General features: G+C 46.4%; 1 protein-coding gene across 4 annotated transcripts in view; it reads left to right on the forward strand.

The window, feature by feature from the left end:
- The first annotated feature begins 7,424 nt into the window (after positions 1 to 7,424).
- Positions 7,425 to 21,852, forward strand: part of ADCY2 (adenylate cyclase 2) — a 391,814-nt gene continuing 377,386 nt past the window's right edge. For 3 of the 4 annotated variants that reach the window (XM_040493706.1, XM_040493715.1, XM_040493720.1), the window contains exon 1: positions 7,426 to 7,643. In XM_040493706.1, coding sequence (XP_040349640.1) covers positions 7,578 to 7,643 — 66 coding nt within the window. In that variant the 5' untranslated portion in view covers positions 7,426 to 7,577. Of the gene's footprint in view, positions 7,644 to 21,852 lie in introns of all 4 variants that reach the window. The other variant, XM_040493726.1, reaches the window with a different exon arrangement.

Consider the following 21,852-nt stretch of genomic DNA (forward strand, 5'->3'; position numbering starts at 1 on the left):
ATTAGTACTGGACATCCCTAACTGATCCACCTTTAGAGACTTTATCTCCTCAAGTCTCTCTATTTTGTAACTTGGGAACTTCAGTCAGACATGTTAATGCCTCCTTATTCATCTTATTCTAGTCTGTGTGTCTTAGGTTTTTTAAATCATTTTTATCTCTAACATTATAAAGGAATATTTATATTTTGGTGCATTGCACATAAACTCTTTGGTTAATCTTCCAGTTCACCGATTTTCTTTTTAACTATTTCTTTTTTCTGTTTTTGTTTCCATATTTTTTTCTGTTTCAACTGTTGAGCTTTAAAATTTTTTTTCATGTTTTATTTATGTCTGAGAGAGAGACAGACAGAAAGAGTACGAGTGAGGAGGGGCAGTGAGAGAGGGAGACACAGAATCCACGAAGCAGGCTCCAGGTCTCAGCACAGAGCCCGACGCGGGGCTTGAACTCACAAACCGCGAGATCATGACCTGAGCGAACGTCAGACGCTTATCCAACTGAGCCACCCAGGTGCCCTGAACTATTGAGCTTTTATTTACATGATTCTGTTGATCAGTTTTACAAGTGCCATTTTCTGTGTGTTTGCCCCTGATTTCTTTTGTGTGATCATCCTTGGAAGCGTATCCCCTGTTCCTTTAAACATATCATATACAGCTAGTCTGTATTGTCTGGCTGTCATTTTCAATGTCTGCAGTCCTTGGGAATCTAAACCATTTGTTATTTCTGTGGACCCATGTTATTTAGTGATTGGTCATTTTTGGCGATTTTTGTTTTAAGATGTCGATTGACTTTAATTGGTTGGTTGTAAGTGGGGAAGCTTTTACCTGAGAGCCACTGGCTTCTCTTTCCAAGATAGCTGGAATGTGCCCCAGTTGAGGTTTACTCAGTCTCCCTTTGTCTGCGCTTGTAGTCCTGTGGGTCTACACACTGTTGAGGCATCTCAGCCCCTGGGCATCTCCATGCACCTGCTGCCTGCAGGACCAAGCTAGTTTTTGCTCCTTCCAGCTGCCTCTGGCTCCTTGTCTTTGTGGGCTAGGCTTCCTGTCTCCGTGCCCCCCTCCGCCGAGGGCTCAGCACTCATATTTTGTTTTGTTTGTTTTAATAGGGGTGAGAAGGGGAGTGGCTTGGAGACCTTGTCTACTGCTTGTGAGACTAGCCATCCTTCAGGAATACTTTGTACTTGGGGTCTAGTTGTAGAAGGGAAAGTTCTTTAAAGTTTGATGCCTCATATGGACCGTTGCCCATTAAAATACACTTATCTCATGTCATTTTTTGTTTGTTTTGTTTATTTATTTATTTTGAGAGAGAGAGAGAGAGCGCACACTTGTGGGGGAGGGACAGAGAGAGCGGGAGAGAGAGAATCCTAAGCAGGCTGTGCACCAGCAGTGCGGAGTCTGACATGGAGCTCGATCCCAGGAACTCTGAGACCACAACCTGAACTGAAACCAAGAGTTGGATGCTTAACTGACTTAGCCGCCTAGGCGCCCCTCATGTCTTTATTTCTTAACGTGTGAGTGAGAATGCTAGCCTGTGTAATAGGAACTGAGAATAAGTAAATATGGTCAAGCCTTTAGGCTATGTATTTTTGTGTGACTGTAACAAGTCACTTAATTACAAATAGCGGATGATACATCTTTCTCAGAAGGCATAAACACCTTTGTCTTATGCATTCTTCATTATTTAAAAACTATTTGTGTGTTATTAATTATTCATCATGACAGACTGATGAAGGTTTGGGTATGGGAAAGCTTCCAGAAGTGTTCAGAATTACTTTTGCATTTTACACTTAGATCTGTGCTGTGACCCATTTTGAGTTGATTTTTGTGAGGAGTCTAAAGTATGTGTCTAGATTTTTTTTTTTTTTTGCATGTGGTTGTCTAGTTCTAAGATGTTTTGCTGACAAGACTGTTGTCGCTCTGTCACATTGTCTTTGTTCCCTTTGTCCCGATCCTTTGACTACGTTTAGTTGGGTCTGTTCCATTCTGTCAATCTCTCTGTCTATTCTGGCACTACCACTCCTGCCTTGGTTACCGTAGTTTTACAGCAAGACCGGAAGTCAAGTAGGGTCAGTCCTCCTAATTTTTTCCCGTCCTTCCACATTGTGTTGGCCATTCTAGGTGCTGTGCCTGCCCATGTAAGCTTTAGAATCAATGTGTTGGTATCTACAAAATAACTTGCTGGGATTTTTACTGGGATTGCATTGACTCTATAGGTTAATTCAGAAAGAATCGACATCTCGGCAATATTGTCTTCCTATCCATGAACATGGAATATCTCTCTGTTTTTTTGAGATCTGCTCTGATTTAGTTCACCATGGTTTTGTAGAATTATTTAATCAGAATTTTTGTTTATTCCTTTCATACCTCATGATGAAATGGAGTATAACTGTATATGTGGGAAAGTGAAAAATATATTTTCTACTGTATCACACGTACGTATATATTTAATACACGAGTGAATGAATGATAGTATGTGTCTGCTCACATACACCTGTAGTCAGATATATATCACAGCTAAAAGCAAATTTATTTTTGCCTCATGACCACACTTCAAAGTAATTTTTCATGATAAAATGTTATTTAGAATGTAAAGTGGGCATCACTCCAATAATGAGCAGTCAGACTAGCCTTGGTGAGAGAGCACTGCGATTTGAAGGAGAAAGGGCATGATGATCATCATGGTAACAATTTTGTTATTTATGGTGCACCTGTATGTACTGAATGCCCCCCAGCCATGCAGTATCCGTGTTGCTTTTACGTGGAGAAACAGGTTTAGGGAAGCTCGCGCTCACCTTGAGTCGCACAGAAGTAAGTGGGGATGGGTTCCTACCCTCTGTCTGTTGGACTTCAAAGCACTTTTTTTTATAGAAAAGCAGTGTTTTGCATGGGACTGTCCTTTACCATGTGAATGAAAAATAGTACTGTTTAACAAAAAAGTGAAAGCTGCGAGAACGGAAACACACATAATCTGTTGCCCTATGGAAAAGCCTCTAAGAGACAAAAGAGCTGTCACATAATACATAAAAGCGATGGGTATTTAATAGACCTCTCAATTAGGAGCCATCCAAAATTACCAGAAAATGCATTGAAAATGAAAGGATAAAGTGTTAGAAGGGAATGAGCTAGGGGAGCCTATTACCATTACATAGATGATACCATGCTTGAGATCTCCCTATGAAAAGGCATTTTAGTACATTTCATTGTAAGGTACTTTTTAAAATGTTTTAAAAGGGATTTGAGTACGTTTTAGTAGTAATAAGGGCATTTCATACATTTCATTTAGTTTGTGTTGTGAATTTTTTTTTTTTTACCTATATAAGGCATGTTTTAAAGGCATTTTATTACTAATAAAGGCATTTTCGTACATTTCACTTAGTTTGTGTTGTATGGTGAATTTAGTTTAGATCGACAGTGTTTTTAATGTTTTAGTTCACTTTATTTTAAGCTAGGTTGTTTGTCTTCTACTCTGAATTTTAAAAACCAAAGTGGCTCTGAAGAAAACAGCCACGGGGTGTGCCTCTGTGACTTTGTTCATCATCCTGTCCGCTGGGAATGGCCCAGGGGAGGGAGGAGAGCCTTGTGGTCCAAGGACTGAGGGCATTCCTGCATTTCATTTACTTCCCCTCAGAGAGGCCCCTGATGCCAGCAGGGATGCTGGGGAGGAATGTAGTCCCTAAACTTATACATCCTTTAATGAAAGCTCTACTGTGTTTTCCTTGACGCCCTATAAAAGATCCTATTTTGTAGAAAAGTCCGTATTAAAGCTTGTTTGGAGTTTGAGTTCAGAAGGCAAGTGCAGAATAATTGCTGACTGTCCCCTTTAGGGAAGAGCAGGATTCTTCTGCGGGCTCAGGTGGTTAGGGCCACCGGCCTCATGAGCAGCAACTGGTGGGCCATCAAAAGCTGTTGGCCCACTGGGAGCCCGGCTCGCCCAGCTGAGGCTGGGGGATGCCGTATGATGCTGGAGGTCCTCCTCTGCTATGCAGGATCCAGCCGGTCCTGCCGGGCATGTGCCCACAGGCTCAACACCAGCCCCTTAGGGTCTGGGGCATTTGACTTAGGAGCCTTGGGAATCCTCTTCCTCCCTAAAATGTACTAAAAATTATAGTTTGCAACTGTGTTAGCATGAACATCTATGTAACCTTTGACCCTAAGAGCTTGTGTGTGTGTGTGTGTGTGTGTGTGTGTGTGTGTTTGTGTGTGTGTGTTTTGATTTTAGAAGAAATTAAAACACATTTGTGGACCCTTAAAAGTATCATAGGACTGAGGCACTGCATCTGCTATGCCTAACGGAGAGGTCACCTTGCAGCCCAGACAAGGCACTTCTCAGTGATTGAGACCCTGAAATTAAAAAAAAAAAAAAAAAAAAAAAAAGTTAGAGACGCCAACATTTAAAACCCGAAACAGTGTTAAGTCTGACTGTATGTACTGTGCCCACCATGGTAGGATGTTGGGTCTTTGTTTTGTGTACAGTTAGATCTTTCTTTTCTTTTTCTTTTTATATGTTTTATTTAATTTTGAGAGAGAGAGAGAGAGAGAGAGAGAGAGAGAGAGAGAGAGAGAAAGAAAGCGCACACAAGCGGGGGAGGGGCAGAGAGAGAGAGAGGATCCAAACAGACTCCATGATGACAGCAGTGAGCCTGACGCAGGGCTCAGACTCATGAATTGTGAGATCATGATCTGAGCCGAAGTAGGACACTCAACCACCTGGGCCACCCAGGTGGCCCACGGTTATTCGATCCTTTCAAAGAGAAGCCCAGGGAAGCACAGGTGATGAAGATCTCCACCCCCCCCCCCCCGCCCCCACCTTCCCATTCCTCTGTTCCTATACTTACTAATTTTCACTTTACCGTCACGCGTATTTTCACATCATCTCCAGTCTTTCTGGAGAAATGAAGCCCATAAAGTCAACGATTATTTCTCCCCTACTGGGTCAATGAAATAACTGAACCGTCATACGAGGCAAACAGCTGTCCTGGTTATTTACAAGTTAGTGTTGTGTCCACAGTTCAGCTCACTGTGGGAGGTTTACAATAAAATAAGTTTTCGTGGCTCCGTGTGTGCCGCGGTCGTAATCTCAAGTTGGGTGTCCTCAGAGGACATGCTGTCGTGTCCACGTGCACATTTATTTGTGGTGTCTGAGCGTGGGGAGCGCCCGCACCTGCGGCACACCTGGTGCCCTTGGCAGTGTTCGGAAAGTGTCTGAGGTTGTGAGTACAGCTCAGGCACTCCCATCACGGGCATGAGCGGCGACGGAGGGAGAGAATAAGAACGTGCGTCTGATCCTCTTGTCTTCTGCTAGTTCTCGGGGCCTCATGTTTCTCACCTGTGGAATAGTGCAGACACCATGCCCCAAATAGGGGTGGCGTAAATATTAAAGAGGTTCACATACGAACGAGCGCTTAGCACAGGAACGTGTATCGATTGGTATTTGTTGTGATTGTTCTTGGTGTTGTCTTGGATCGTGGAACACGAGTGACGGTGGGAGAGAAAGGGAAAGGAAGTCAGATGGGGGAGGGCCCAGCGCCCCTTCTTTGCCCTCGATGTTCCTCTGGAGTCTGTGTGTGATTTGGCCCATGTGCTCTGCTTCCCATGGTTTCACGTTGGGATAAGGCCATCTCCGGGGTGAGGCCGGAGCCTGCTAACAGGATGGGGTGGACCCCGTGCAGACCAGAAAAGACGAAAGGCTCACCAGGCTCTAGTGTTTGAAAGAACCGTCCCCAAAGTCCCAGGTGTTACTATGTACTCTTTACTATTCTGAAGCCTCAGTGAACGTTCTTAGGGTCCTGGCCATGTAGGTTCTTTGATGGAAGGTTCTTTGGGTGCTTTAGGGGCTCAACATATTTGGATGAGGGTTAAAGACCTTAGCTGGGTTCCAGCCACAGGGAATGCCGTCCATGGCCACGTTCTGGCAGCGCTTTGCCAAAGCCAACGCCTGCATCGTGCGGCCGTAACCAAAGGAAACACTACGTCTATCGCGTTGTGCTGAAATCCTATAGAATGGGAATAGTACGCCTTTCGTGTGTGTGGCTGGAAACACATAGATAGAAAATGAGCATTAGTGTGCAAAAGTGGATTTCAAAAAATGCATTAGGAAGAGGCTAATGCTATATGCTCATTTTCTGTTTGCTACGAGAACGCGAGAGAAGTGGGGCGGGAAGCCCGCAAAATGGCACCTACTTGTAAGTACTTCCTGCTCTCTCATCGGCTATAGTTAGGCCTTTCTGACCCTTTCCTATTAACCTGTGATCCCTTTAAAACATTAATTGCCATGCATTAAAATAAAAGCCCATCACTCTAGAGACTCAGGCAGTTTTTAGATTTTTAAATAAAACATTTCAAACCCATTTGGAAGCCTTCATTTTCTGAGGCCAGGGTATTTCTGATTCTCTGATTCAGGCAGTGAAGTTGGTTGTCTTATTTTTTATCCTGATAGTAAATATTCTTACATTCACGTTGGCATAAAATCCACTTCTCCATTTATCAGGGAAAATCTAAATGCAACGGCATAGCCGGTTTGCATAATTTACATATACAGTACTGGCTTATTTCTGTAGGGAAACGTCGTTATTGAATGGGAAGTTTAAATTCCTCAGAAGTTCCAACCATTCTGCTTCTGAAATGACTTATTTTTATTTATTTATTTATTTATTTATTTATTTATTTATTTATAATATAATTGTCAAATTGGTTTCCATACAACACCCAGTGCTCATCCCAACAAGTACCCTCCTCAGTGCCCATCAGCCACCTTCCCCTCTCCCCACCTCCCATCAACCCTCGGTTTATTCTCTGTATTTAAGAGCCTCTTATGGTTTGCTTCCCTCCCTCTCTGTAACTTTTTTTTCCCCCTTTCCCCTCCCCCATGGCCTTCTGTTAAGTTTCTCAAGATCCACATAAGAGTGAAAACATATGGTATCTGTCTTTCTCTGACTTACTTCACTCAGCATAATACCCTCCAGTTCCATCCACGTTGCTGCAAATGGCCAGATTTCATTCTTTCTCATTGCCAAGTACTATCCCATTGTATATATAAACCACATCTTTATCCATTCGTTAGTCGATGGACATTTAGGCTCTTTCCATAATTTGGCTATTGTTGAAAGTGCTGCTGTAAACATTGGGGTACAAGTGCCCCTCTGCATCAGCACTCCTGGATCCCTTGGGTAAATTCCTAGCAGTGCTATTGCTGGGTCCGTAGGGTAGTTCTATTTTTAATTTTTTGAAGAGCCTCCACACTGTCTTCCAGAGCGGCTGTAGCAGTTTGCATTCCCATTGACATGGTGGAGAAGTAGGGGGAATCCGTGCTTCCCCGCATCTCTCATACTGAAATCATTTTTAAAACCCGATGTATTTTGACACTGATTAATGCGGAGATTTGAGGACACGAACCCTTGGCATCACGATATTTCTAAACCATACCTTTGCGATGTTTTTCTTCCTCTTAGGAAGTCGAAGACCACGTGGCGTTTTTAATAACAGTCCCAACTGCCCTGGCGATCTTCTTTGCGATATTCATCCTCGTGTGCATCGAGTCCGTGTTTAAGAAGCTGCTACGCCTTTTCTCTTTGGTGATATGGATGTGTCTGGTGGCCATGGGGTACTTGTTCATGTGCTTTGGAGGCACCGTCTCCCCCTGGGACCAGGTAAGCTGTTAAAATATTTTTTGTGTTTTCTTTATATGCTCTGATTGATGACACATGAGTCCTGTAAACTTGGCCCTAAACTGTAAACAGGAGACCCGTAGCTGGGAAGAAAGCCGTTTGAAATAGCCAGTCTTCGTGGTGCCCCGTGGGTGAAGTCACTCAGTGCCCGTTTTGACTTACCAGACCTGCCAGCAGCCAGGGTGCAGGCCTGGGTCTCACCTCATCATTTGTTCTATAGACGGCTGGGTCCGGATTGACTTCTCATACTGCGTTTAACTGCATAGTCTCCCTGGTCCGTGAGGTTTTTTGTTATTCCAGGATCCCTCTGGGATCAGAGCCTTACCTGAACTCTCCAGCACTGGTTGTTGAAGTTGTACTTTTTCTCAGTTAGTAGAGCTTTCTCCTTACAGACATACTTCTGTGACCCTGATTTTCTATCACCCTGATTCCCTCATATCAGTAGGATTGCTTCATACACCTGTTGAGAAACCCATGGTTTTTCATGTTGACCTTGGGGAGGCTCTTAGTGTAGAAAATGGCTACATCTGAAGGATGTTGGCTCTTTGGGACTTTCCTCCTATTGTGATGCTGTGTGGGTGTGTCCCCGGATTGCCTGAGTAAGCGGGATGTTGTCTAGGGTGCAGGGCTGGGCTGCAGAAATGATATATGAGTTGCCAGCTTCAAGCTCGTAATGGAAGCCACGGGGTCCTGTAGCCATCCAGGAAGAGCGTGCACTGAGCACTGAGAGTGCTGTCACAGAGTTGATGGGGACTCAAGACCTGGGGGGCGGGGCGGGGAGGAACAAGAACCAGAAATGAATAGAGGAGAAGGCATTAGGAGGCCAGGACCAGTGAGGGAGGCCAGGACCAGTGAGGGAGGCCAGGACCAGCGAGGCCAGAGAAGAGAGATTCGAGATGGCAGCGTACAAGAGCGCTCAAGGGCCGGACCCAGAGAGAGTGTTGCTGGTGTGCTGTAGTTGGAGAGAGCCCTGGATGAGCTCCCCAAAGGGGAGGTTTCCAGTGGGTTCCGTCAGGAGGTTTGGTGGTTTCGTGGCCTCTGCCAAGCCACCATCCCCTTTTGGCCTCGGTTTCTCTTGCAAAGGGGAGGCTCTCCGGTCTCTGGTCTCTCTGCTCCAAAGGATGCTGTTGTTGTGGACAGCTCCCATGGCCAGTCTCCCCGTCCCTGTCCCCTTCAGGCTCTTTGCAGGACTGGGTGTGTAGCCCCAGGCTCCCAGCTCCTTCCCTGCCCCGGGTCCCCCCTCTGTCCACACGCCACACTCTGGCCTCACCGCGGCACCTTCCAGGGCACACGCCATCCCTCCTACCTTCACCGTGCGCACGTGGGACAGGAGGAGGCCACTGGCCAGGCGCACTGCTCGTGGGCCTGTGGTACGCGCCTGGCGGTCTCTGCCTGCACCATTGTCACCTTGTTGACAACGTGGCTTTCTAAGAGCCTTGCTGTCGGGAAGGGCCTGTCTTTGTTCTCCTGTTCTCCTTTTGTCCAGGATTCTCTGAGCTTACTTTTCCGTATCATGTCCAGGGAAAACTCCAGATGAGATCTGGATTTCAACTATGCAATTTCTTAGTTTTTGCTTTAAATGATGTAAAACATCTAGGAGATAATAAAAGGATATTATTTAAGATCCAGAGATTTGCTGTTGTGTTGCATTGACTCTTTCCGTGGAATGATGTGGAATGTTCATCCAATAATTATGGTTTTCTTTTATGTCTGAAGACTTTTTTGTTCCTTCATAAAGTCAGTGGTCATTTTGTTTAGACTTGTTCTGGGGTGCTTAAAATTTTTTTTGTTTTATAAAAGGGATTTTTTTTCTTTTCTTTTTTTTTTTTTTAGTTTTTTTAAAAGTTTATTTATTTTGAGAGTGATGGAGACCATGTGAGCAGGGGAGGGGCAGAGAGAGAGGGAGAGAGAAAGAATCCCAAGCAGGCTCCATGCTGCCAGTGCAGAGCGTGACACGGGGCTCAGACTCACAAAACTGTGAGATCGTGACCTGAGCCGAAACTAAGAGTTGGATGCTGAACCGACTGAGCCACCCAGGTGCCCCGAAGGGATCTTTTTTTTTTTTTTCTTCTTTCCCTAATTACCTTTTCTATTTGGTTAATGTTGGTGCGTAAGAATACTATTTTTTTTTTAATGCCTACCTGTATCCAGCAATCTGGGTGAACTCTCACTAGCTCTGTTAGTTTATCTGAGGGTCTCAGTTTATCTATATAGACAGCGTCACCATCTGAAGATAATTTAAGAAGAAATTTTCTCCTTCCTTTCAAGTCCTGAATTCACTCTGTTCACGTGTGCTGTGTTTCCTGATTGTGTTAGCCAGGACTTGCCATGCAGAATAACACTATGCAGGTGGCCTCAAGTCTACGCCCAGCGTAACTGGAACACCTGTAATGTCAGGGTGACATAATGTGTGCTTTGTTTTTATTATCGGTTTTCCTAGAACCAGTTAATCAGGACGAGGGCCTCCCCCCTGTTGGGAATGCTCCCTCCAGGTGTTGCGTGACCCCTGTGTCACCTTCATTAACCTTGCTGCCCTCCAAGCAGCCGTCTGCCACCTCCAGGGGCCCCCGACGTGCTCCACCCCTCACTCAGCATGGTGCAGTTTTTCTAGTGCCCCACCGTCCCCCCCTTCGAGGATGTAGACTCCTGGCGGGGGGGACGTGTTGTGTCTTCGTGCCTAGGAGAGCCCTCGGCCAAGAGCAGACTGCTCGCTCGGATTTCTTGGCGGATTTTTTTTTTTTTTTTTTTTTTGTAGGTGCTCGTTCTCTTTTTACCTGTCTTTTGGTCCTATAACATTCAGTTCTGTTTCATTGCTACTATCCCTGTTTTGCATGCTTTCCCGCGTGACCTCACTTAGCCCCAGGTTGCTCCCTGAGGTGGCCACTGACACATTGCTGCTTTACGAGTGTGGACGTAAGACACGGGGTGAGAAGGACCTTGCTTGCGCCCAGGCGGCCGGTGAATGAAGCAGCACACTAGACCGTGGGGGGCCTCGCTCTAGAGGCTGCCTCTATTTCGTGATACCATGCTTCTCTGCTGGAAGCGATTTCACCCCCAGGGGGGTGATCGTCCACGTCTACAAACATGTCTGATTGTCCCACCCTGGATGGGGGACGCTGCGGTCCCCTGATGGGTAGAAGCCAGAGATAGAACTCAACATCCTACAGTGTGCACTGGAGCACCCACCAGAAGAAAAAGATCCGGTCCCAAATGTCTGGGGTGCTGGGGCCGAGAAGCCCTGTATTATAGGATATGGTGCCTCAGTGGTGCTTTAGGGAACCAGCTGTCAAACCCTCAGGAAGCAGAGTTGTGGCCACGAGTTGTCTGTTTTGATGAGGCACAAAGAGCGATTTTGCAGCGTGTGAGGAAGAACCAGCAGGTAGAAGGGTGGCCAGCTCTGAGGAGGGTCGGGAGCATGGTCTGGAAGGAATCCCTGGGGAATCGAGGAAACTGGAAAAGAGGCGGGCGGCGGGGCGGGGGGGTGGGGTCAGTTTGTCCTCAGCGCCTGGACAGCGCACAGAGCCTCTCTCGGCCTTGGGTATTTGACTCCGGCACCAGCCGGCCCCTCCTGACGTCCCCGTCCACCTGCCAGCACCCCCCCCCCGACCCCCCGCTGACATTTGTTCCACGTGGCTGTCTCCTGGATGGGAAGGGTTTAAAAGTGATATTTTCTCGATGGTTCCAGCAACTCCGGGTGGAGTCGGTGGTAAATTGCAGAGTTTGGGGCTCTGGCTGCCTAGTGGGACGCTGGCATCTGAGATCGAAGTCCTGTCGATGCGCTGCGTCTGTGCCCTGTCCATGCAATGACAGAGAGGCCAGGAGACCAGTGCTGTTCCTGTTTCTGTTCTTGTTTTCCTGAATGGTTCTAAAAAGATACTTGAACAGCTTTGCAGGGAATGTTCGTAGAGGCTTATCTAAGGTATTTGCTTTCTCTGTTCTGTTAGGTCAAGTCAGTGGGATAAGTTTTATTATTTTTTTTTAATAAACCAGTGGCTGTGTGTACGGGATATTTGGTTCCCTCTTCTGCACACGCACATGCAGTGACAGCATAGCAGTGGTCTCTGTGTGAGAGCTTCTAGAGCGTGGGCCCTTCCTGGGAGGGTGAGCCCTACAGGAAGAGGCTTAACGAGGTTCACACATTGTGTCTCCCAGCTCTGGGGCCAGAGGTCAGAAATCAAGGTCTGGGCAAAGCCGTTCTCCCTCCGAAGGTTCTAGGGGAGGATCCTTCCTGCGCCTTCCAGGTACTTGTGGTTTCTGGCAATCCTTGGCATTCCTTAGCTTGTAGACGTACCACTGCAGTCACACGTCATTCTCATCTGTGTCTTGTCTCTTCTTGCAAGGACACCCATCATACTGGATTTAGAGCCTCTTCTGATGATCGCATCTGTAATTGATCACATATGCAGAGACTCCATTTCCAAATAAGATCACGTTCACCGGTCCTGGGGGTGAGGGCTTGAGCATATCCTCTTTGAGGGACACGGTTAAACTCATGACAGCTGTGATTTCACTGGAAGACATACCGTTCCCTAACGGATCGCGAGGAGCCACTTGGATCTCCTGTGACGTGATGCTCTAACGACCGCTCTCCCTTCTGAGATTTTGATAACTGCTCTTGATGTCGAGCTTCACTTAAACCGCAAATCCACCGTGCAGTTAAATGCGTGCCGTGGAGGTTTTGGCGCTTTTTAAAACCAGACGCATTCCAGAATGTGAACATCCTGTTGAAATAAAATCACACTCGGGGCGCCTGGGTGGCGCAGTCGGTTAAGCGTCCGGCTTCAGCCAGGTCACGATCTCACAGTCCGTGAGTTCGAGCCCCGCGTCAGGCTCTGGGCTGATGGCTTAGAGCCTGTTTCCGATTCTGTGTCTCCCTCTCTCTCTGCCCCTCCCCCGTTCATGCTCTGTCTCTCTCTGTCCCAAAAATAAATTAAAAAAACGTTGGGAAAAAAAAAATTAAAAAAAAAAAAAAAAAAGAAAGAAAATCACACCATGAATCCAGAGAGAAGATAACCTGATGATTGCACTGCTACGTAAACAGACGCCATCACGAGCAGATGCTGGTGCATAAGGGAACCTCGCCGTGCCTCTGCCGGTCTGAATAACGCGAGGGAATCTTTTGGGCTCCTGCATTAGTGACGTGACACCCAGGGAGTTTTGCCTGGTACGTTTTTGTGATGCTCTGGGTTACTTGGTGAAGCCCAAGCTCTTAGACGATGTTTTATTTAACGAGTTTCTAGCAACAGGGAATGCATTTCATCTGAGCAGATAGCTCCTGACTTAGGACCCTCTCTCTGAGACGAGAATACCGTTCAGAAGGCGGCTGGCAGGGCAGGACAGCAGTGGTCCCAGTGGCTGGCACTTAGCATACGGATGCTGGGTTGGCCAAGTGAGGACAAGAAAGCCGAGATTTCTTTGCATTTGTCTCCAGTTTTCTGCTTCCTTCATACCTGCAGCTCACTGAATAGAGTTGAGGGAACGCTTCCACTCCTGACAACCTCCTTTCACCTTGGCAGGGAGACCACGCTCAAGTTGTTGTGTAGATTTGTTAAAGTACCTCCAATTTGAAAGGCTAGCGTTTCGCTCCAGGAAAAAGACACTTCCTTGGTCGCATTACCTAAAAGGATGCCAGACATTCCCCAAGTGCCTGTATGTTTCCTTACGAAAGTAGGACGTCAGTGTGCAAACATCTTTTTTTTTTGTTTTTCTGATTGAAAGCGGAAGAAACTGAGAGAAGATAAAGGCTTCTTTCTCATAGGCTGTGAAACGGCACAGCATCGGTCTGCTTTTCCTTTAGTGCAGTCGCCGGGAATGCCGCTACAGAATTTGTTTATCATCGGAAGAACCTACTGGCCTGTGGATGGAGAGAGAAATCCAGCTTGGGGAGACCGCCCCTCGGTATCCGGGGCACCCGTCTCTCTAAGCCTTTGTGCACAAGGGGGTTTCTCAAGGGGCATTTTGGGTAACATTTTATTACTGTGAAAAAGGATACACCTGAGAAAAATTAAAAAGTAATGCAGATACTTACTTCATTTAGCAAGAGAGATGAGGGGCGTTTAAACCTTGCATTCTTGCTGTTTTAACGGCAAAGATAATACGGACAAAATGTGAATGTTAAGGAAGCGCAGTGCAGCTGGACCCAGCCTGGAGTGTAGTGATTTTGAGACCCTGCCCATTTCTGGCAGTTCAGTGGAGGTGGCCTTTCTGTATTCCCCCTACTGTTAGTTCCCAGCCAGAGCGAGGGGAAAGTCATACTGGCTGTGCAGTGAGCTGGGAATTTACGGCGACCCTTCCTGGGGTTTCCCAGCCCTCACCTTGCCCGAGTAGACAGTCTGCTGGCGTTTCCGGAACAGTCCCTCTCTGCTTCCTCCTCTTTTCCTCCTTCTGTGCATTGCTGTAGAGGAGCCTAGGCCCTGGCCCTGGGGATGGGCATCTTAATTAAACTCCTGTCGGGGAATGAAACAGGCACTGCCATACTCACCCCTGCACTTGTGCAGTATCTCCCCCACCCCACACTCATATCGGTGTACATTTTAAAGACCGGGTGGCCTTGGAAACATCTTTGTTTGCTGGTCTGGTCTTCACGGGTAGTAGCATTGTCACATACGTAGGGATCGCAGTGCAGATACTTGCGGACGTACTGAACGCATACACATAAGCGGCTTGTCTGCTGGCCCGCTCCACCATCACGGCCATAGAAAACACTTCTGCTATCCTGTTCTCTCCAGTGCCGGGCGGTGTTCAGTGACTTCACGTACACAACTTACCTGATCTCTGCTACCCTCTAGGATATACTTACTTCAGTACTAGTATTCAGTATACTTACACAAGTACCATTATTACTTGGAACTTGCCAGTGAGAAAACGAAAGCCCAGAGAGGTTAAGCCACCTTCCCAAAGTCACACAGCTGGGAAGACAGACAGAATTTGAACACAGCATTCTGGCACCATGATCACCGTGTATCATCTCCACATCATCACCATGTGCTTCTTGTCACGGAAAATGTGGGGTGTGACGGGGCACCTGGGTGGCTCAGTCGGTTAAGCGTCCGACTTTGGCTGGGGTCATGATCTCGCGGTTTGTGGGTTCGAGCCCCCTGTCAGGCTCTGTGCTGACGGCTCGGAGCCTGGAGCCTGCTTCGGATTCTGTGTCTCCCTCCCTCTCTCTGTCCCTCCCCCACTCACGCTCTGTCTCTCTCTCTCCTCCAAAAATAAATAAGCATTAAAAATTGAAAAAAAGAAAATGGGGGTGTTTCCTGTCATGCTTCAGTGAATGACAGATTATTATGAGGAGGAAGGGACATATTTGGGAATTCTGGATTGTTCTATCTGAGCTGCTTTTAGGTTAGATGTCGTTTGGAAACACTTCAAAGAGAGGGAGCTGTTACTTAAAGATGCCATAAGATTGATCATATCATGGGTTCATATTGTCAGCAGATATTCCCAGTTGAAGGGAATATGATTTTCATTCCTCAGATGAATCCCCAAGAGAAATGGGACATATTTGACTCAAGAAACAAATGTCCATGTATATAGTAGTCATTATTGTTTGGGAAGTGATGATAGCTTTTTTAAAAGTTTATTTTTTGAGAGAGAGAGAAAATGCAAGCAAGGGAGGGGCAGAGAGAGAGAGAGGGAGGAGAGAGAACCCCAAGCAGGCTCTGCACTGGGAGCGCAGAGCCAGACGCGAGGTTCAAACCCATGAACCGGGAGATCGTGACCTGAGTGGAAGTCGGATGCTCAACCGACTGAGCCACCCAGGCGCCCCATTAATGATTGCTTTTATACTGAAGCTAACATCACTTCCTTACAAATAGATTCCTTTTCATTTCACTTCTTTCTGCTGGTTTTCTCATCTGGTCCTTTCTTAGCTCCTATACACCTGCAGCAAGGCTGTATCTTTCCCATAGGAAGAACCCACCAGACTCAGAGGGTCCTGGGTGGGCATTTGCCAGGAGGCCACCTCAGGGCTCAGCGTTCATTCCAGCTGGGTACAGCCTTTCCCCGCGCTGCCCTGGATCTGGGTGCCACCTGTGACCTTGTTTGTAGGCTGCGTGGGATGGCTCTCGTGTTCCGGGAGGTGGCTGCCATCACGAGGATGCTGGTGTTTGCAGCCCTCGGGGCATCTGGAGGCACCACCTGGAGAAGCCCACGTGAAGTTGAAGGAAGTCATGACTGCAGTCTGGAATCTGTAGTGTTTTCTTGGAAGAGCTGGGACTTTACAAGGGAGGAAAAATGTTCCGTAGACTTCCAAAACGTCTGTTACGGACTCCGCTTCGGTGGGGACACCTTGGATGGTGGCTGAGCTAGGGCTCACTGCCTTCAGTGTTTGTGAAGGACTTTATGCAAGGTTGTGTTTGTAATGGAATTCTAGCTACTTTGTGCTTGTAGTGAAGGGGGGTGCGGTTCTGTCCAAAGAAACGTGGGAGCCGGTGGATAAGACAGCCGGACAGCGTCAGGTCGGGACGCTGTGTGTGCGCCCATGCGTGCGTGCAGGGAAGCTGCCGGTGGGAAGGGCGGTGAATTCTAGACCCCAGGCTGGAGCAGCAGCGAGTTCTTGGGAAAAAAAATAAATGCAGACTTTAAATTATTTCCCATTAAGAGTTGCTAAGCAACACCTCACTTAGCTTCCCCAGTATCCCGTGTTTCATGTCGCCTTTTCTCAGCAGCCGCTAATATCATCCTCACCCAGCTCAAGGGAAGGAGCAAGGTATATATACCCCCCCAGATCAAATAAGGAGGTTTACACGGAGGAGACTTCACAGTAAACTTTGAGATTTGGGGTAAACAAAAATTGGAGACAACAGGTGAATACTATATTTTACATCATCACCGTGATATTTTTCTTTTCTTTCTGGATTTGCAGAGCTTCATATATATATTATATATAACATGTATAGTATGATGTTATATATAATGTATATACGTATAACATATTATATATAACATATATAACATATACGTAACATAATATATATGTATAACATTAAAACGTATATAATATATATGTAACATATAATATATATATAACATACATATGCATATATATACACATATACGTATATGTACATATATATGTATATGTATACGTATATAATATGTAACATATATAACATAATATAATATATTATATATTATATAAACATAACATATATTATATATCTATATCTTTATTATATATAGATATACATATCTCTATCGAATGTAATTTTCTCATTTGTGCGATGGATTAGGGTATTAACCGATACTCCAAGTTTTAATGAACTCACATATGTCATGTCTGTTGTGCCACCAGCTCCCTCAGGCCGGGCCTTTATGCGTCTCTCTGTGGCCAAGCCCCAGCCCAGTGTGCAGAGTGGTGGACACCGAGGGGCAGGCAGGGTACTGATCGTGCTGGGAAGGGTCGATCCGGTGTTGGGTGAGGAGCAGGGGGAGGGGAGACGAGGCGGAGGGCCCGGTGCTGCCTAAAGATGGTCCGTTTAACACTCTGTGGCCACACGGAGCCTTCCTTCTGGGTACTCTAGTCCACAGGTTTCTGCCCCCGGCTAGGGATTTTAGTAAGAATCAAACATTTCTTGGAGAATATAGGTGTCTCTTGGGTTCGGATCATTTACTTTTTAGACTTTATGGCCCAAGAATGGGGTTTATAATCATTTCTGCCATCTCACCACCACAAAAACGAGCATCTCTCTCTGCTCTTGGGACATGCCCAGACCCCCCAGGTGAGACCCAGAGCTGCCTGGACTGCTGTCAGCCTCCAGGAAGCTCCTGGGAGTTGTGGCTCCTTGCGACTGCTGCAAAGCCTGGGACCCGGTGCATCGATAGTGCTGGGAAGTAACAGAGGCATTTAGGACAGAAGACGTTCACCAGGAAGGGGGCGCTGACTTCTGCCCCCGGGTGAACGTGCGGCTCTGTGGTATTTGCTGCCTGGTGCTGTACGAGTGTCTAAGGGCCGCCGGACCAAAGTACCTCAGATTGAGTGACTGGGGACAATAGAAATGCGCTGCCCCGCGGTTCTAGAGGCCACAGATCCAGAATTGAGGTGTGGCAGGGCCACGCTCCCTCCGCAGTTGTAGGAGAATCCTTCTTTGCCTCTTGCTAGCTTCTCGTGGTGCCCTGGCGATCGATCACTGGCGTCTCGGACTGCAGTTATGTGACCAGCCTCTCTGCCTTTGTCCTCCTGTGGTGCTCTCCCTGTGTCTGTCCGTCTTCCCATGGCTGCTTTCTTGTAGGGACATCAGTCATACTGGGGGACCGCCTATGCGTGTGTGAGCTCATCTTAACTAATTACACCTGCAGTGACCCTGTTTCCAAATAGGCCCATGTTTGGAGGTATTGGGGTTAGGACTTCCCAGATCTGTTTTTTTCCTTTTTCTTCTCTCTCTCTCTTTCTCTCTCTCTTTGGTGCGGGCACACAGTTTAACCCATAATAAATGCGAGGGAACTGAGAAGATAATAGGAGCTGTAGGAGCCTTATTTCTACTTTCTCATGTACCTGGGCATGTTCAAAGGACCGGTGGACATAGAACACACATCTGTACCTTGTCGGCACCTGTATCTGCTACACGTTACATGGGCCCCGTACAAACTGCAGTTGTTAAGAATTTCAAAACACTGCTAGGAGTTTACCCAAGGGATCCAGGAGTGCTGATGCATAGAGGCACTTGTACCCCAATGTTTGTAGCAGCACTTTCAACAATAGCCGAATTATGGAAAGAGCCTAAATGTCCATCAACTGATGAGTGGGTAAAGAAATTGTGGTTTATACACTTTCTTACACCATTCACAAAAATGAACTCAAAATGAATAAAGGACCTGAATGTGAGACAGGAAACCATCAAAACCCTAGAGGAGAAAGCAGGAAAAAACCTCTCTGACCTCAGCCGCAGCAATTTCTTACTTGACACGTCTCCAAAGGCAAGGGAATTAGAAGCAAAAATGAACTATTGGAACCTCATGAAGATAAAAAACTTCTGCACTGCAAAGGAAACAGTCAGCAAAACTAAAAGGCAACCAACGGAATGGGAAAAGATATTTGCAAATGACATATTGGATAAAGGGCTAGTATCCAAAACCTATAAAGAACTCACCAAACTCCACACCCGAAAAACAAATAATCCAGTGAAGAAATGGGCAGAAGACATGAACAGACACGTTTCCAAAGGAGACATCCAGGTGGCCAACAGACACATGAAACAATGCTCAACATCACTCCTCCTCAGGGAAATACAAATGAAAACCACACTAAGATACCACCTCACGCCAGTCTGAGTGGCTAAAATGAACAAATCAGGAGACTATAGATGCTGGCAAGGATGTGGAGAAACGGGAACCCTCTTGCACTGCTGGTGGGAATGCAAACTGGTGCAGCCGCTCTGGAAAACAGTATGGAGGTTCCTCAAAAAAGTAAAAATAGATCTACCCTATGACCCAGCAATAGCACTGCTAGGAATTTGCCCAAGGGATACAGGAGTGCTGATGCATGGGGGCACTTGTACCCCAATGTTTATAGCGGCACTTTCAACAATAGCCAAATTATGCAAAGAGCCTAAATGTCCATCAATTGATGAATGGATAAAGAAGTCGTGGTTTATATATATAATGGAATACTACTTGGCAATGAGAAAGAATGAAATCTGACCTTTTGTAGCAACGTGGATGGAACTGGAGAGTGTTATTCTAAGTGAAATAAGTCATCCAGAGAAAGACAGATACATATGTTTTCACTCTTATGTGGATCCTGAGAAACTTAACAGAAGACCGTGGGGGAGGGGAAGGGGAGAAAAAAAGTTAGGGAGGGAGGCAAACCGTAAGAGACTCTTAAAAACTGAGAACAAACTGAGGGTTGATGGGGGGTGGGAGGGAGGGGAGGGTGGGTGATGCGCATTGAGGAGGGCACCTGTTGGACCATAAATTTCATATTTAGAAAAAAATAAAAATAAGCAAAGAATTTCAAAACAGTGTCACCAGAGCATCAAATCCAGCACGGGTCCTGTGTGGCTGCACGGGTGGCCCCAGGCAGCAGCACATGTGTGCCCTCAACCCCCAGGCCAGGGAGCTGGAAGGGGGAGGGAGGGGGAGGGAGGGGTAAGGCCCTTTGTTCTTTCAGCACCAAGGCTTTGCTTCGGGGGGGGGGGGGCCCCGGGGCGAATGTCTGGGGGACAGGAGCATCCACCGAAGTGTGGGGAGTGGTCCACACCCCCGAGCGAGTCAGTGAAGAAAGAAGGTGGGAGAAATTAGGAAAGATGTTGGAAGGGTTGCTTGTCTCTACTGGGGAGAAAATCGCCCCAAACAGAAAACTGTCCTAAGCTGAGGGTGGAGTCTTTTTGCCAAATAAACGTTTCAGCTCTGCCACACATGATTTATGACTGCTCGCGTCTGCTTGTTTAAATTCAGCTTTTAGTTTAACGAGCAGCTTTAGTTCCTGGGCTTCTGTTAACATATACCACTCTCTCAGAGTACAAGTCGTGTTACGTTGATTTCGTAATAAGCTGGTTTTAGCCACTTCGCCGTCTGGTAAGTTCAAAGCTGAGATTAACGAGCGTACTTTAAACATCCTCGGTGTGATAATTCTACTCCAAAGAGGAAGGCATTTCGGATGTCCGCTTCCAAACACGGTGAAGTAAGAGAGACTCGGTTTACCCTCCCACCTTAAAAAACTGCAAATTTGGGACAAAGTAACACGGAATGATGGTTTTGAGACATCGGCAAAGGGATGCTACAGGGACGTGAACTTTATGGGAAGGGAAACAATGGTGGGGTGGGGTGGGGGTAGTTTCCTATGATTTCTCCAGCTTCCTGCCTCGAGAGAGACTCCAGAGATTTGTAGCTGGTCCTGTGAAGTCTCCACCTGAGCACCAATTAGCACATTCCATGGGAGGAACCCACAACGTCCAAGAAAGAACCTTCAGGAAAGAGCAGTTGGACTAATTCCTGGTATGGGACCCAGAAGAGCAGGTGGCAGTGACAGAGGAACATTCCGTCAAGACCTGGTAGCTTCAAATGCCTGTGTACCTGATAAGAGATTGAAAATACATGAGGTGAAAATCCACAGTCTCACTCAAAGATTACAACTCTCTTCAAAACTGATGGGACAGAAGAAAGTCAACAAAGATACAGGAGATTTTTTTTTTTCAACGTTTATTTATTTTTGGGACAGAGAGAGACAGAGCATGAACGGGGGAGGGGCAGAGAGAGAGGGAGACACAGAATCGGAAACAGGCTCCAGGCTCCGAGCCGTCAGCCCAGAGCCCGACGCAGGGCTCGAACTCCCGGACCGCGAGATCCTGACCTGGCTGAAGTCGGACGCTCAACCGACTGCGCCACCCAAGCGCCCCAAGATACAGGAGATTTTAAAAGTGCTGCCAAACTGTTCGATTTGATGGGTGTTTATGGACTACCCCACCCAGCAACGCAGAGCGTGTGTTCTTTCAAATGCACGTGGAACATGTCTCAAAGTAGACCATATTCTTGACTATAAACGTCCCCTTGAACATGAAAGGATTACCCTCATAGAAAATAATGTCCTTTGACCCTCATGGACTTTAATTAGGAATCAGTAACACAAAGAAATCTGGAAAACCAGTCAGTAATTGGAAGTTAAACAACACATTTCTAAATAGCCAGGAAGTCCCAGAAAGGGGATCAGACAATATGCTGAACTGGATGAATGAGGAGTTGGTGCCTACCTCCTGGGGGGGTGGGGGGTGCATCCTGAATGGGGCTTAGAGAGAATTTATAGCATTGAATAGTTTCTATTAGAAAGATGAAGGGCTCAAACCAGTAACTTAGGCTTCCACCTTCAGACACTAGAAAAGGTAGTACAGATTAGAAGAAAGGAGATTAAACAAAGGAGCAGAAAACACTGACATTGTAAACAGAAAAACTAAATAGAGGACATCAATGAGACTAAAAGCGGTTCTTTGAGATGGTCAGTAATATTGTTGAAACTCAGTAGGCAATCAGAAATAATGAAATAAGATGAAATTTGCAATATTAGAATTGCAAGAGGGATAGTTACTATAGGTTCTACAGTCTTTAACAGGTAAAGAAATATGAACAGCTTTATGCCGACAAATCCCACAATCTAGATGAAATGGAAAAATTCCTTGGAAAACAAACTAACAGAGTTCACTTAAGAAGGAATAGGTAGCCTGAATAGTCCTATATGTGTAAAATAATTTGAATATGT

This window comes from Herpailurus yagouaroundi, unplaced genomic scaffold (genome assembly GCF_014898765.1).
Source record: "Herpailurus yagouaroundi ecotype Mexico unplaced genomic scaffold, PumYag 29, whole genome shotgun sequence".
Taxonomy (NCBI): Eukaryota; Metazoa; Chordata; class Mammalia; order Carnivora; family Felidae; genus Herpailurus; species Herpailurus yagouaroundi.